Source organism: Dacryopinax primogenitus (assembly GCF_000292625.1).
Source record: "Dacryopinax primogenitus strain DJM-731 SS1 chromosome Unknown DACRYscaffold_15, whole genome shotgun sequence".
Lineage (NCBI taxonomy): Eukaryota > Fungi > Basidiomycota > Dacrymycetes > Dacrymycetales > Dacrymycetaceae > Dacryopinax > Dacryopinax primogenitus.
In genome coordinates this window covers 215533-228439 of record NW_024467212.1, presented here as the reverse complement: position 1 = coordinate 228439, position 12907 = coordinate 215533, and the positions used below count along the sequence as shown (strand labels likewise).

At 50.2% G+C, this 12907-nt stretch overlaps 5 protein-coding genes across 5 annotated transcripts; 3 read left to right on the top strand and 2 right to left on the bottom strand.

Annotated features, from left to right (window-relative positions):
• Nucleotides 1-2256: 2256 nt before the first annotated feature.
• On the top strand, nucleotides 2257-2586 carry DACRYDRAFT_55466 (uncharacterized protein; the record flags this gene model as incomplete). Its single annotated transcript, XM_040775330.1, is given in 2 exon segments — nucleotides 2257-2377; nucleotides 2396-2586. The coding sequence occupies 2 exon segments, from the start codon at nucleotides 2257-2259 to the stop codon at nucleotides 2584-2586; spliced, it is 312 nt and encodes a 103-aa protein (XP_040626435.1).
• Nucleotides 2587-3331: 745 nt separating this feature from the next.
• On the top strand, nucleotides 3332-3616 carry DACRYDRAFT_43352 (uncharacterized protein; the record flags this gene model as incomplete). Its single annotated transcript, XM_040774537.1, has 1 exon — nucleotides 3332-3616. A coding segment is annotated over one exon (285 nt), but the record flags the coding sequence as incomplete, so codon positions are not given.
• A 1139-nt stretch (nucleotides 3617-4755) lies between these two features.
• DACRYDRAFT_109637 (uncharacterized protein) lies at nucleotides 4756-6321 on the top strand (the record flags this gene model as incomplete). Its single annotated transcript, XM_040768914.1, has 7 exons — nucleotides 4756-4819; nucleotides 4868-5011; nucleotides 5064-5320; nucleotides 5372-5416; nucleotides 5470-5525; nucleotides 5703-5848; nucleotides 5930-6321. 7 exons carry the CDS (start codon nucleotides 4756-4758, stop codon nucleotides 6319-6321), a joined length of 1104 nt encoding a protein of 367 aa, XP_040626433.1.
• Nucleotides 6322-9276: 2955 nt separating this feature from the next.
• On the bottom strand, nucleotides 9277-10868 carry DACRYDRAFT_69245 (PLP-dependent transferase). Its single transcript, XM_040775897.1, has 2 exons — nucleotides 10806-10868; nucleotides 9277-10756 (listed from the first exon to the last, which is right to left on the bottom strand). Exons 1-2 carry the CDS (start codon nucleotides 10837-10839, stop codon nucleotides 9378-9380), a joined length of 1413 nt encoding a protein of 470 aa, XP_040626432.1. The 5' UTR covers nucleotides 10840-10868; the 3' UTR covers nucleotides 9277-9377.
• A 520-nt stretch (nucleotides 10869-11388) lies between these two features.
• Nucleotides 11389-12887, bottom strand: DACRYDRAFT_117764 (PLP-dependent transferase; the record flags this gene model as incomplete). The annotated part of the gene is made up of 2 exons (XM_040770450.1): nucleotides 11389-12818; nucleotides 12866-12887. 2 exons carry the CDS (start codon nucleotides 12885-12887, stop codon nucleotides 11500-11502), a joined length of 1341 nt encoding a protein of 446 aa, XP_040626431.1. The 3' UTR covers nucleotides 11389-11499.
• Between the last annotated feature and the right edge of the window lie 20 nt (nucleotides 12888-12907).

The following is a 12907-nucleotide window of genomic DNA, read 5'->3' as shown; positions in this document are numbered from 1 at the left end:
CCCCATGGTAATGGCTGTCATGACTCTGGTTTCCATGACTATTGTCACCATAGGTAGTGGTGTCATAGTTACTATTGGGTTGGAGATTTAGACACAGGGGCTGTAGGCTGATTACTCCAGGAAGCTGTCATAAGCTGTTGGAGCTGCTGAGTCAGCTCTAGGACCTGTGCTTGAAGAATAGAAATGGGATCAGGGAATTCTTCTGCTTGTTCCATAATGGTGGATATGGAATAAGGCAGGTGTTGGGTGTGTGTGGTAAGAGTAAAGGCAGGTAAGAGTAGAGGTGGAGTGGTGAAGCAGAGGTTGTCACTTGGAGACTTGGTCTTCTGTTAGGGCAACACAGGCTGACTAAGTCTGCTCACCTAAGAGTGCCAAGAGTCTAAGCAGGCAACAAGGAAGTGGAGTAGACCTGATGACTAAGACCTATCTACAGTATAGGTACCTGTGGATGATCCTAAGAGACCAAGTCTGAAGAGACAGTCCCAGGCAGAGTAGGCCTTATATTTATACCTCTGTGGTGGAACCTGCTAGAACATCTTGCTTACTCAGCCTAGTCAGGTGATCAGGTCATATGACCAAGGATGAGGTCATATGAGGTCATGCACAGCCATGCACAGCAGGTCACCTGACCATCCAATCCTTCCAGCAGGTTCCAGCACATGCCAAGGTATACCAGCTACTTCCATGTCATAAAGGCTTAGTCATGTCTCTTGACCAACCAATGAGCTGGTGCCCTGACAACTCAGGAGAATGAACAGGGTAGGTCTAGCCATTGCTAGAGAAGGAGGGCCAGTAATGTCTCCACCAGCACTCCCAGAAGATGCTGAAGCACTCAATTTCCTGAAGTCCACCTACAATGGAGATCCTATCAGGGCCGTCGACTTTGGCACTCAAGATGGCAAGCTTCTTGACCCGGAGAGTAGGATGTGGGAACAGGGAGCTGAGGTGGCCTGGGAGATGGATGAAGGGTGGACCAAATGGGGCCAGGAGATGAGACAGGAGCACCTTCAACAGATGTGGCAGAGATCTAGGTGCCTCTCACATACTGTCCATCCAGTTCTCTAGAATCTGACCAGGAGTGTAGGGCAACCCTTTGTAGAGGCTCTGCTTCCGGACAGACTTGCTATGCAAGCAAAATGGCAAAATGGCACTGTGATGGAAAACAGCCATACCTACCCTTGCCTGTGCTTACCTCCAATGGAAGCATGAACCACTGCCCAATGGAGGCAGCCCCAATCTAGAACCCTCCCAAGTGGGAGTAGAGTTGGACATGGCATGTGTTAAGGTGGTGGGGTGGAAACATAGGTGCCTGGGTCAGTGCTTGAAGCTCACTCATATGTCAATCTAGGAGTCAGTCTCCTCAAGGTCTACTGTCACCAAGATGGCAACAACTTGCTCACCCTACTCCTCTGCCATGGATATCTAGCATGTTCCCCAATTAGCCCTAGAGTCGCAATGTCTCTAGAAGTGCTAGAGGTGTACCACTGATGCTGCCTCCAGTCACACACATCACACAAGGCATTCGCTAGAGTGTTATGCAACCTTCATGCAGTATGTTCTTCATTTACCCTTCCCATCTTCTAGCCACTTATCTTTGAACAGCAGCCCTACAGATGTCATCTATGAATACACCTCAGTCAAGCCTACAATGCCTGGGTAGAGATGATTCTGCATGTTGAACTCCTAGTACAAAGGAGCTTTGGGCAAGACATGCTGAATTGGCATCTGCTCAACTCCTGTACTGCTTGTGAATACTGTGTAAGTGCATCTACATAGTAGAGGTGCTCTCATGTCAGTGACTCATTTCCTAGGCAGCTAGAAGGAGAAGAAGTCTTGATGCACTCCAAGCTTGTTGCTGCAGATGGCAACAGTTTGTCCAAGAGGTTTCTAGGTGTGGGCTATCATGACAACCATGAATTTCATAGCAACTACATCCTTGATTCCAAGGAGGTTGATCAGTATCAACGTGCACTTAGTGGCCCAGGAAGACAGGGCAAGACATTGGACACATTGACCAAGGAAGAACAAGGCAAGACTTCTACAAATACACCTCAAGGTGACGAGACAAAGGTGTGCACATCCAGGTGGAAGGCATGGAAGACCAAGGAACATACAAGCAAGTGGACTGGGGCACTAGATGCAATGGGCAACTTTGTTGTGACATGTTGGCATGGAATGGTGCTCTACTCGGCTGACCTAATCCAAAGCGGAGAGTTGTACATATCTGACCTAGCTGTAGGAAGACTAAACTTGCTCATGCTATGTCCTAGGTCCAAGTATCCCTTGGCCTGCTTGGCGAAGCTTATGGAGGTCTATGGGGAAGGGCTTGCTATCAGTTATGACATCAGTTGTGAGCATTCAAAGACAGTCGCTTGTAGTGCTCTTGGTGCTTGAGCCGAAGAGCTACGTGTCCATTACCTCATTGGAGCTTTTCATGGTTACACCCACAACTGGCATTGTCAGCTAGGCTTCCACCCATGGTTTCTAGGGACAGCTGGTCTAGAAGAGTTTGAGACTAATGAGCACTTGTTCTCAAGGCAGAACCTTACTGCCCATCTATTCTGCTATGCATCAGCATACCACTGACACCTAACTCTACACCTCTTTTGGAGGCAGTGGGATGAGAATAGGGCATTGCAACTAGGTGTGTAGTACTGTTGCAGTTTATTACATCCACTGACAATATCTGTAGCCGAGTTCATTTACAATAACTACTGCCAGGCACAAGAGATCCTAGAGACTGTGGAACCCATGGTGCTTTGGTTCCAACAAGATTGAGGACTTACCAATGAGGACTTTCAATGGTTCCTAGAAGAGGAGAAGGCCTACTTCAACAACCTTCAAGCTGAACCAGAGGGTAATGAAACTGCATTCCTTTACCTAGAGTCATTGCAGCAACTCAACAAGGCCCAGTGCATCTACACTGTCTTCTCATCAGACGTACTCTGACCTGTCTCTAGGGAACTACTTCATAACTCTGGCTTCGATGGGTTTATCCATATGTCCCAAGAGTCTTAGAGCTTGCTCCCCCATCAAGATCAAGCTAGAGCTCTAGTGCACAACTACACAGCTCTAGTGAATCTAGTCAAACAACATGAGTCAACAGCTTGTGCATATGAGAAGTGCCTTGGTATTGAACAATGGACACCTGACAGTCAAGAATGGAAAACAATGGATCAAAGCATATACTACAGAGAGTACAACAAGGCACTAGACAGCCTCGAATCCCTTGTTGTATAGTGCCTGTTTGAGCTTGAGAAACTCAATCTCTGCAGAACTGGTAAGCAGTGCAATATGATCAACACAAGCCGGAGTTCCTCACTACTTTCCAGGGTACAAGATGTGCAAGGCTCTAGGAGAAGCACTCCAGAAGAGGAGCAAGGGTATACAATCTGCATTGACTAGCTACAACACCCTCACTGCCAAGGTCAATCACCCTCTCCTCACTTTCAAGGACATGTTCACCTATATGTGGCTGTCTGACTTCTCCCTTCTATGTTACTCTTGGACTGACATTAGAGGGGCTATGTGGGCTGATCTGGAAGTGCATCCAGTTGTTGTACAGTGGCTCCTCATGCAGTGTGCAAAAGAAGAGATCTGCCATCTAGATGTCAAGGCTTGCTGTGTCTGGACAGCACTACACCTAGAGCCTAGTGTGATGGAAGCTAGAGCTCAGTTAACCAAGGCAGATGGTGACAAATTATTGGCCACTGAGATGAAGACCTACATTGCTAAGCAAGCAAGCATCTCAGTCCCAATATGGTCTTGCCTTCTAGATGTCTTTGCTCTAGCCAGAGTTGTCAGTCTGGTACCTGTCGGTACTAGAGCACAACAAGTGCATGATATTCAACCACAGGTTGCTCCATCTACCAAGGTTCCAGAACTCAGTGTGAAGAACAAAGAGCCCCTGGATGCTAGAGACTTCTATGATCTAGAACTCAATGGTGTAGACAATGAGAGTCAGGCTGAAATAGAATGGATGGTGGAGGCACTTGAACAGATTGATTTGTAGATTAGGATGGGTATCATAGTACAGAGACTGTAACCTAGTTTGGTAATGCCATGGATAGTATGTTGAGCAATGTGATGCTCATGACTTGTTTCTAGGCTGATTTCTTTGTGGTACAATGTTCTACCTCCTACTGATAGTTGTAGAGGAAGATGCCTTCCAGTAGATGTCAACCCAACTGTAGCAGCCATCTATAGCAATTTATTTACAAGTCAATATTATGTGTAAATTATAAATTCATTGTGCAAATTAATACTTAATATGGAAGCTAAAATGTACCTAAAGTAAAAGACAATTTATTCATTAGATGAGTGTGATCGCAATCCTACGTTCTAATTGTTGTCATTCTCAGTGTGTGATACTTCTCCCTAGTTGTCTCATCACCCCATTTCTCTACAGTGTCACACTAGGTTCTCTAATCCTCATGCCTCATTCCCTAAAATTCATGGTCTAGAATGAACAAGAGTCTGCTAGAAGGTACTCTCATTGGAAATGGGGTTGGCCCAATAGTCATCTAGAAATCGAGGGCACATTGTTGTGCTTCTCTTTCAATGTTTTGGTTCTGCTCTGCCTAGCTTATACTGGATGCGCAAATGACGTCCCTCTCCTCCCATCCACCATCATTTCCAACCCCCCCATTGGAAGGACCTCATCCTCTACTCCTTGACATCAACATTCTACTATCTAGAACAACTAGGCAACTACAAGCACAGAAACAAGCAAGCTCTTCCTAATAGCTACTGTGGATGGATCTGGATGACAACATCCAACCTGTCAACCTTGACCTCCTGCCTCCTAGTCTGCATACAGGTGAGTATGTGATCCATCCACCACATATATGTACTGACTGGAGGGTAGGATTATTGTCCAGTGGTGGCTCGACTTGGAATCTTCAGTCTGGCACTCCTCATTACTGTCTCCCCTTGCCCTCGCCCTCTATGGCTCTTATTCCTAGTGGAAGGTCTCTTGTGTTGACAGGAGGTACCTCAGGTTTTCATTCTGGTGAGTCCCTAGACCTACACACCTACAGTATATATGCTAATACTACATCTAGGTCAACATGTCTCTGGCTTCCAATCTGCTGCCTCCCTTCCCCATGCCAACATCAACATGCCCATTGCCCTCCTCATCAATTTCCACATGCTCATGCACAAGGTTGCTGCTGGGGTCCAGCTCCCTACCACCAAGATTGGTAGACCCCAACCTATGACACAGCCTTGGATGGACCACAAGGTCTGGAAGGATGAGAGAGCTAGAGTTGCCATGGTCTCTAGGATGATTGATGGCTCTACTTTCAATGGCAATGACTTGGTAGGTGCTGATATGCACATCTTTTGTGATCCATTCAATGGCCGCCTTCAGCATATCACTTGGTACAAGGAACTACAACCTCAAATCTTTGACATTGTACATTTTCTAGTCCCCTCCAGGCTAGATTTCCTACTTACCTTCTTCTCTAGCTTACTACATCTGATTACATTCTTGGTGCCCTCCTCAACATGTGTATGTTTGCTAGGTACGATGGCACTATGACTACCATCAAGACCTTCATCTCTAGGGTTCTGTGAAACATGGGCTATATGCCCCTCATCAAAGGCATTTTCAAGCTGTATCATGACTGTGTTGTCATTCCCTACAATCAACATTATACAAACTTCCAAGATGCTAGGTGCGCTGAGGGGTCAGACCCTAGGAGTAGGTCTGACCCCCCTGACCTGCCTCCCTTCAACCCCTATGACTACTTCCCAACACATATGATCGAGCTCCTGACCCCTCCAGCCCCAGCCCCTACTCAACATGCCCCCTCTTCCACCCCAGCAGGCAAGGGCAAGGGACGTGGTATGCACTTGGTTGCTTCTATGCCTAGGACCCAGTCAATGATGCAGCTTTTCCCTCCTTCCTACACACTGACACATTCAGGTGGGGACAACTCCCTGGCGCACCTCTCCCTTGCCTCTAGGCTCTTGGCCAACCATGCTAGAACCTTGTATTCGAGGCCCGACAACATTACGGAACTGCCTGTCCTCCCACGTCTACTCTCCAAGCTCCTTCGCACCTACCAAGATGCCCTCCAGATTGCCCCCCTCTACATGTCTAGGATTGAGACCAAGGCTGCAGCCATCTACCATTGGGACATGCCTAGGACTTGGCTCAAGAGGATGGACCATGTCATCTGGGACTCCTTCAGGGAAGAGCTCATGTCTGACAAGGCTTGCCAAAACTACAGCCCGCACCTACATGCACTGCTCGCAGATGTTGTGAACTTGATGAAGTCAGAGCACCTGAATGACTACTACAAGGGCAGGGCCTAGGGACGTTGAGGAAGAAGTGCATGGTAAGGTAGGTCTCTCCTTTCTTCTTCTACTTACTTCCAACTTGATGCCTTTGGCATTGTATGCCACTCTCTACATCCATGCCCTAGGTGCCCACCTCCATTCTTTTGTGTAGGACTCAAACTGTTAGTATTGTCTAGGCTTTGTGATGCGAAGCCTAGGTATGTAGAATGTAGAAGACTGTCAATAAATGCCTTCTGAACAGGTGCTTAAGTAAACACACACACATCATGTGCATGTATCCACATGTCATGTATACACATACTAAGTTCACCATTCTAAGTCTACTCTGTACCACTCCAGCAATGCCACACTCTACTGCCCTAGTGACCTCCTGGGCTCATTGCTCTAGAACTACACTTGAGAACCATGCTCACCATGGGGAAGTGCATATTGCAGTTGAGGAGATTAGGACAAAGGTTGAGGTTGACCTGATGGCACTTGCTGCCCAGCATGCTATGGATGTCAACACCATGCTAGGGTTTTTCTATGGTCAACAGCTGAAGCATCGAAATGACACCATTTCAGTGTACAATGCAGCCATCATGAGCTAGTGGCAGAGTGGAAGCACCTAGGTCTGCCTACCTTGGCTTTATCCTTATTCCAAGACCTTACTCTTACCGCTAGGGAAAAGCTTTCAGGCTGTAGGTGACTCAGCTTTCCAAGAAGCCATAGTGGCAAGGGTGAAGGTTCTAGAGACCGACCCTGTCCTCTGTGCAAGCACAAAGGAAGCCATCATAGTGCAATGGGAAAGTTGTGCCCAGCAAGTTGGCTGGCCTGGCCATGCTAGGCTCTCGGACATGAAGCACATGCAGGAGACTCTGCAATCGACTGCCCAAGACTTCAACACTCATACTGGTGGGCATATCTTTGGCCTAGTCATTTGAGGCCATGTCAATGACTATGCTGTCCCAATGTTTTTCGGCAGCACACTCTGCAAAGAGTGGCTTGAGATGGCTCTAGGTATGCCTATGCCCATTCTGAGCCTAGAACTGGAGTCTTGGGTTCTAGGAGGAGGGGCAAGGCATACATCAGACTGATTTTGGTGAAGCATTGTTTGTACTCATGTTGTTTGGTGCAGAGATGGCAGCAAGTACAAAATCTAGGGTCAACACTCTGAAGCACAAGATCCACTTGATGCTAGATGACAAGATTTGTATGTGCTCTACATGGTCTTGAATATGTATATAGCTCACTTCCAAGCTTCTAGGATGTATCACTAAGGGTGCCAGGACAATTATGGTGTATAAGGGTTTCAGTCAAGATATCAAGGATGCTTTCCACATCACTCTACATGGTTGGCCCCTAGAGGCTATCATCAACCCTTCTGACATGTCCAGTATTGGAGAATTGGCTCAAATGCATGATGCACTCAAAGAAGGTCATTGTTTCTTTCACCAACTGTTGGATCAACCTCTACAGCAATGGTGGATCTCTCTGGACAATGACCCAATACTGACCTGTCCAGGCCACTAAAATGACAGGCAAGAAGCCAAGTGACAGGTGGGCAGAAACAACCCTGTCAAGAGATATGCACCAAGAGTAGTGGCAGAGAGGTCTTATTGCTGGCCCCTACAGAGAAGAACATAGTTAATGTGGTTCAAGACTTCAAAGTGACTAGGCCTCCTATTGTTGACATTGTATGTGATGGGTGGGATTTGGTAGGAAATAGTATGGGTGCAGATGGCGACCCAAGAATGCTATTTAACTCATGGACAATGTTGTAGTCCTAGCATCTACAATGAACAGGTATTGATATCTAGGGATCAATCTCTAGGGCTTGGTCGACAAGATCAATAGAGCATATGCCCCTTCCTCCATAGCTCGAAGAGCAGTTTGGTCTGCCTTGTACTTCTTCAAGTGAGCAAGTGATTCCTCCTTGTGTGTCTTCATTGTAGCATGCTTGACTGCATCATATTTGTGTTGATACTCTTGGAGGATGGCTTGGTGTCTAGAGCTAGTCAGTAATGTTATCACTAGGAGGTGATGGATGCACTTCTTGGCCCATGTTCTCTTGGCCTGTAGCTCAATGTTGTACGGAGGACTAGGGCAGTATGTGCGTGGGCATGGCATGATATAATAAATATCCAAGATGACAATATTGTGGTAGGGGATGCTGGTGGTTGCCATGGGAGAGGGGCTGGAAAGCATGGCCACCAGGCCACATTCTAAGTGGTCATACCCTAATAGGGAACCTAGACCCTGGATTTCACTGGATCATCCAGCTAGAAAAGTCTACGTGAGTTTGTGGTGGGGGCAAGGGTCGCCCCCCTGGCAAAAGTGTGGACCCTAGTGGTCAACATTGGTGCGGTCAGCTCTTTCCTGTCTAGGAGGTCAATATCAGTGGCAGGGTCCTGCGAATTCGGGCTTGGACTGGAAGGTGCGCTGGACCAGTACTAGTGCTATAGTGGACGTGGGTCGTGAGACCTTCCTTCCCTTAAACTTGCTGCTGCTGGGAATACGCTCGCTGAGCGCTTGCTCCCATCAGGGCTGTACGACCTTAGCATGAGCGAACCCGCCGGATCCGTTATGCTCGGAAGGACCAAGGTATGCAGCGCTAGCGCTGTCATGATCACCTGATAGACACTTTCCAACCTTCGCGCGGGTCAAGCCAGCACATCATATGCATCTCCACGCTTGGGGGACGAGGTGACGTCATCCCGTTTTGTGGGGACGTGACCTGTAGCACGCCGGTTGAAGACAATATTGCTACAAAAAATCGCCTCTTGCAAAGGTCATCATCGCTGTCAATGCCCAGTAACGTTTGAGACCTCTTTGGACAGCCGCCCGTCTAAAGTGGGAGTCTACCATGCCAGTTCCAAATACTGAGCGTATCTCCCAAAGGTACGGATAGGTTAGATGCATAGACTTTAGTCAACCCCGCCTAACCAAACCCCGTTATCTTCCTGTTGGGTAAACTTCTGAACTTGTCATTGTTATATTGTCTACATCCCTTCACACGAGTGACATCATCCCTCGCATCTATCCTCCCAAGCACCCATCCCAACAGCCTACAATCCCATCTTCCCCAGTCCCTATCCAAGCTGCGTCACCTGCTCCTTCTCCCTTCCCCGAACAGGCTCATCCAACCCCGGCCATCTCGGCAAGCCAAACACCCGTTCCAGCCTCTCCAGCCCAACGACCAGATAATCCCTCCTGACCGCAAACGTGAGCCTCACCCACCCAGGCGTAGGGTGGGAGAACGCCATTGCCGAACCGACGAACACCTTCGCACCCAAGATGCGGCGGAACATGTGCGCGTCCCTGGCTACGCCGTTGTCCTCCACCACCGGGGTGAGAGCGTGTCCGTGCTCGTCCTCATTTGGGAAGAACTGGCGGAAATTGGCCATCGCAAAGTGTCCGGCGTTGCTGGGCAAATACGGGATCTGGTGGAACTGGAACCACCGGGTCACGTACTCGTACGCCTCACGCAGCCGGCGCTGGTTCTCCTTTATGAACGCGGGGAGGTACACCGGGTCTTCGAGTATCGCACTCCAGAGCATTACCGTCGCGGAGGACATCTTCATGAACATGCTTGTGGTCCTGACGGCGACCAGTAGTTCGGAATTATGCTGCGAGCAGAGTACCCCGCCCCGCAGGCCGTTGGCGTTAAAGTCCTTCGACATGCCATAAATGACATGTATGCGCGCCGGGTCGACCCCTTCCCTTGCCCAATCAATACTGAGCACACTGACAAAGGGCGTCGGCTCAGGCACGTCATTGGTGGGGAAGACGCTCAGCGCGTAGATTTCGTCGCTAATCAAGTGGAGGTTGTGTGCCTCGCAAAACCGAGCATAGGCGAGCACCGTCTCCCTAGGATAACACTGCCCGAGCGGGTTATGTGGGTGGCAGAGCATCACCGCGCAGATCTTTATTCCCCCTTCTTCGGCTTTGCGCAGCGTAGCCTCGAACACCTTGAGCGTGCCTTCCCCGAACGGGTCTGCCTGGTCGACAGGCACAGGGACGGGCATGATACTGCTCCTACCCATGAAGTCCCCGTTGAACCCGGTATAATACGGGACGGGGATGAGCACCCCCTGCCCTGGGTCTCCAATGTGGAACACGAGCATGTCGACCAGCGCGCTGCACCCCGCACCAGCAAGCAGATGATCCGGGAGTATCGGGCTCACAGGGTGGAAATAACCGTTGAACAACCTCGCCAGGGCAGCAGACAACCGCATAGACCCGCTCAGATCGTTCCCATAAGTGAAATCTACGTCCTCAAGCCGGAACTTGCTGTTGTAGTAATCGAGCAGCTCCTGGTGCTGCAGGCTGTTCTCTGCCACGCCGAGGTTGCAGTACCCGCCTGGGTTGGAGGAGGAGTAGCCGTCTTGGAACAGGCTTTGGGCGAGCTGGATCAGCTGCCCAGCGTGGGAGAGCGCGGCCCTCCCTCTGTGGGAGAGGTTGGGCGCTGCTGGTGCTACGGGTGAGAGGAATCTACGGGCAAGAAGGGAAGTACTCACAGGACTGCCCGTTCGATACTTTGATAACGGTCATAGTGGACAAAGGTGAAGGAGAGTCATCTCCAAGGTCGCAGGGGATATACCCCGCAGGCCATCAGGGTCACCCTGGTGTAGCATAGCTTGTCCGGGACTGGAGCGTAAGCCCGAAACTGGACCGTGGGCCGTGGGATGAATGGGCACGAGCGTCTGGCGGGAGCGGATCGGTTCAGAAGGCCCGATCGCCCGATCACGAGTCACCATCCTCCAAGTATAAGTACGAGCGTTGTGGTCTTTCAAAAACTACTGATCATTCCCTGCTTCGCGGTCTATGAGCGTATCTTTCGGGATTGACAGCGTACAACAAGAGAACAAGAGTGATGAGGCATCTGTAAGTGCTGGAATATCAGTGCCTGCTAGGAACTTGAGGAACGTCCATCTCCCGCCGAAGAACGGAGATCAACGCAAGTCCGGTCAGAAGCAGAGTTACAGTCAGAACCAGTTTCTCATCCAGCCGAGGTCAAGTGTACTACAGCAACAAATAACAGGGAAGGAGAGGCAAGATGATTGCAGTACATACTTGGGAGATTATATACCTCCTGTAACGAATCTCTCATTCAAAATCGTCGTAATTGCGCGACATGACGTCTTCCCTGCATGTCCTGCTTCCAATCCCTATCTCCATCTCCAACAATCTATCTTCAGAAAACAACACTGCCTACAACCCCGAACCGCCGTCCCATTCCGGCAGGTCAAACATCTTCTCCAATCTCCTCAGTCCGGGCAGTACGTCCCCGTCCGGGGCAGAATAACATAATCTAAACCAGCCCTTTTCCGGGAAGTTGAACCCTGCAGCCGAGCCCAGTAGTACCTTCCCCTTGTTCAACATCCTGTTCAGCAGATCGTCTTTCGCCTCCTCCTCCTCGCCAATGTCGTTCCCTTCCGCATCGTGGGAAGGGAAAAACTGGCGCAAGTTGACAGAGATGTAGTGCCCCGCGCTGGCCGGATAGTACGGGATCTGGTGAAACCTCAGCCAAGCGGTGACGTACGCATACGCCCTCCCAAGTCTCCTCCTATTCTCCTGAACGAACGTCTCCCACCACCCTTTGTCCTCGAGCACAAGAGCCCAGAGCAGAGCAGTCGCGCTGCTCATCTTGATATAGTGCGAGGTGGTGCGTAGTGCTCCTAGCAGCTGACGGTTGCGCGAGATAAGCGCCCCTCCCCGTAACCCGTTGGCGTTAAAGTCCTTCGACAGGCCATAGAGGACATGTACACGTGCAGGGTCGCATCCCTCTGCCGCAAGATCGAGCGATAGGGCCGATACGAACGGCACGGGGTTTGGCAGGTCGGAGGAAAAGGTCGACTGGGCGAATATCTCATCGCATACGAAATGGAGGTTGTGGGTTTCGCAAAAACGGGCATAGGCGAGTAAGGCGGCTTGGGGATAACACCGCCCGAGCGGGTTGTTGGGGTTGCATAGGAGCACTGCGCGGATCGTTGTTCCCTGCTCTTGAGCGCGTTTGAGCGCGTGCTCGAACGCCGGTATCGCCGAGGTCGAGAAATGGTCTTCCATCTTTGCGTGGACGAACACTGGCCTAAGTCCGTTGCGCACCATACAGTCGTGTTTGTACCCCGAGAAACTGGGTGTGGGGAGCAGGATTCCCTCCCCCGGATCGGCGAGATACATCAGCAGCTGCTCCGTCACCGGTGCGCACCCAGCACCGAGGATGATCTCCTCCTCTTCCACTTCTTTCCATGGTCCAAAGTGCCTGTTGAGAAACGCAGCTAGGGCCCGGAGAAGCCGCCTAGAACCGGAAAGGTCGTCCCCGATCTTGAACTCCACGTCTGCGAGATCGAACTTTGAGCGGAGGAACCGGAGCAGCTCTGGATGCTGGAGGGTGTTCTGCGAGGCGTTGAGGTTTATCCAGCCGTCGGGGTTTGTGCTGTTGTAGCCGTCTGTGAGGATTTCCTTGGCTGATTGGGTGCTGCGGCCGTAGGAGGAGAGGAGGTGGGCTCCTCGTTGGGAGAGGTGAGGGGCTGGAGGGGGTGAGCGCGGGAGGGTGGGAAGTTGTGCTCTGGCTCACCATTCTCTGTGCTGTCCCCCATTGAAGTCAACTTGTATGAAC